This window comes from Zingiber officinale, unplaced genomic scaffold, assembly GCF_018446385.1.
Source record: "Zingiber officinale cultivar Zhangliang unplaced genomic scaffold, Zo_v1.1 ctg182, whole genome shotgun sequence".
NCBI lineage: Eukaryota > Viridiplantae > Streptophyta > Magnoliopsida > Zingiberales > Zingiberaceae > Zingiber > Zingiber officinale.
The window spans coordinates 18,847-20,839 of NW_024589871.1; the positions used below are offsets into that span (position 1 = coordinate 18,847).

Here is a 1,993-nt window from a genome sequence, read left to right on the forward strand (position 1 = left end):
CGTCGTCTGTTGTGGCGTGCATTGTCCTGTCATGTTGCACGCAGTGTCCCGTTGTGGTTTGTCGGGTGCAGTGTCCCGTCACGTCGACAGGAGTGTCGCGTAGTGTTGTGTCGTGTCGCGTGTAGTGTCCTGTGGGTCTTGTATTGTAATGTCGTGTCACATGCATTGTCGTCTTGTCCCGTCCCGTCTCGTCTTGTCCCGTCCTGTCTCGTCTTGTCCCTTCACGTCACGTCTTGTCCCGACTTGTCTCGTCTCTTCAGGTCTCGGACTGTCGGCCCGTGATGCAGGTGGAGGTTGCCAGATTAATAAGACCTCTCCCAAATCCCTTCCTCACAAAATCACCTCACCCTCAACCTGCCTGCGCCACCCAAAAATTTCCCCTCATCCGCTGTCAATCTCATCTTCACAAAGATGAACTGGTTTCAAGCCATCCATGTCAAGCTTTTAGCAAGCAACTTCCTCTCCCTCACTGTCCACAACCCCCCAAACTCTGCTCCTACCTTTTTCAGGAGAGGTATGCAAGTTTGGCGACTAGAGACCCTTGGTGTCGTGGTGAGCAAGGATCGCACCGGCGACTTTCTCAAGTTCGTTGTCGACGATGGCACCGGATGTATTCCTTGCATCATCGACCTCACTGACCGTTCGCATTTGGGGCTCGCTGCAGAAGTGGAGACAGAGAGAGTTCTCAGGGAGGCTGCGACTGTGGAGCTGGGAAAGTTAATGCGAGTCCGAGGCAAGATCACGCTGGGGGAGGAGGGTGGACTGCAGCTTAAGGTGAGGGATGTTGTGGTAGAACGCGATCCCAATATGGAGCCTCTGCACTGGATGGATTGCATCCGCTTGGCTAGGAGTTGTTATGATCGTGCAGGACGCCCCTAAACGGCGGCTCATGCTCTTCCATCGTATTATATGGTTAGATTATATCATCGTCAGTAGTGTACGGTGGTAGGTTATTATGTGTTATCGAGTGTTTGGGTTCGTGTGAAGTCGGGTGGTTGCAGGTTTTATGGTATGGTGTGGTTTGGTGTGTAATGTTGGCATGTTTATGAGATGTGTGTTGTATTATATTGTCTGTGATGATATGTAAGAATATGTGTTGTTATGAAATATGATATTATATTAGATTACGTGATGTTATGAATTGTGTATTATGATAATATGTGCATATATAAATCTTAATCCGTAACGATGAACGCATAATTATTAAAGTTATTCCCTTAATGAATAATGATTAACGATTAACGATTAACCATTCATGAAACACGCTAAACCCTAAACCCTAAAACCCTAAACCCTAAACCCTAAACCCTAAACCCTAAACCCAAACCCCAAACCCCAAACCCCAAACCCCAAACCCCAAACCCCAAACCCTAAACCCTAAACCCTAACCCCTAAACCCTAAACCCTAAACCCTAAATCTAATTTAAGATTTATCTTCTTTTTCTATCACTCCATGCATCTGTTATGATCGAGCATCCATTCTTTGCCCATTCTTCTTCATGTTTCTTCAGCAATTGTTTTGTTATTTCAACTTCGGCTTTCAATAGTGGCTCCCTAAGTTGATATTGAGTTGGAGGCTTGAATCCTGGTTCAAATTTACCCACTGCCTCCATTAGTTGCTTGAAGCTATCATTATCAACAGCATTGAATGAGATTCTATTTTCATAAACCCATCTCCCAACATATTGTTCAATTTGTTGAGTTCTCTCTTTGAAGATAAGCTCATTTATATTTTTTTTGCGAAGCACTTTACTTCCACTGGAGCCTGCATTTTCCAGAGCAATTGCCGGTGCATATCTATCCATGGGGCCAAGTGAAAGAGGTTTTTTTTAACTCCATCCATCTCTTCAATTTCAGGACCCTCTTCATCTAGAGAAATAGCCACCTCTGCTCTACAACTTTGTTCTTCCATTATTTTATTTTTCTTTCTGTTCCTCCCTTCTAAAATAGTCTGTTTATACTTATTTTTGTCTTCTTGAGATGTTTTTCGAGA

The 1,993-nt window shown here is 44.4% G+C and overlaps 1 protein-coding gene across 1 annotated transcript; it reads left to right on the forward strand.

The window, feature by feature from the left end:
- Window positions 1–411: 411 nt before the first annotated feature.
- On the forward strand, window positions 412–879 carry LOC122036603 (CST complex subunit STN1-like). Its single transcript, XM_042595984.1, has one exon. The coding sequence runs from the start codon at window positions 412–414 to the stop codon at window positions 877–879; it is 468 nt and encodes a 155-aa protein (XP_042451918.1).
- Window positions 880–1,993: the final 1,114 nt, after the last annotated feature.

Bases quoted from the DNA above. Each gene is read 5' to 3' on its own strand.
- LOC122036603 (XM_042595984.1), top strand. From the start codon at position 412: ATGAACTGGTTTCAAGCCATCCATGTCAAGCTTTTAGCAAGCAACTTC.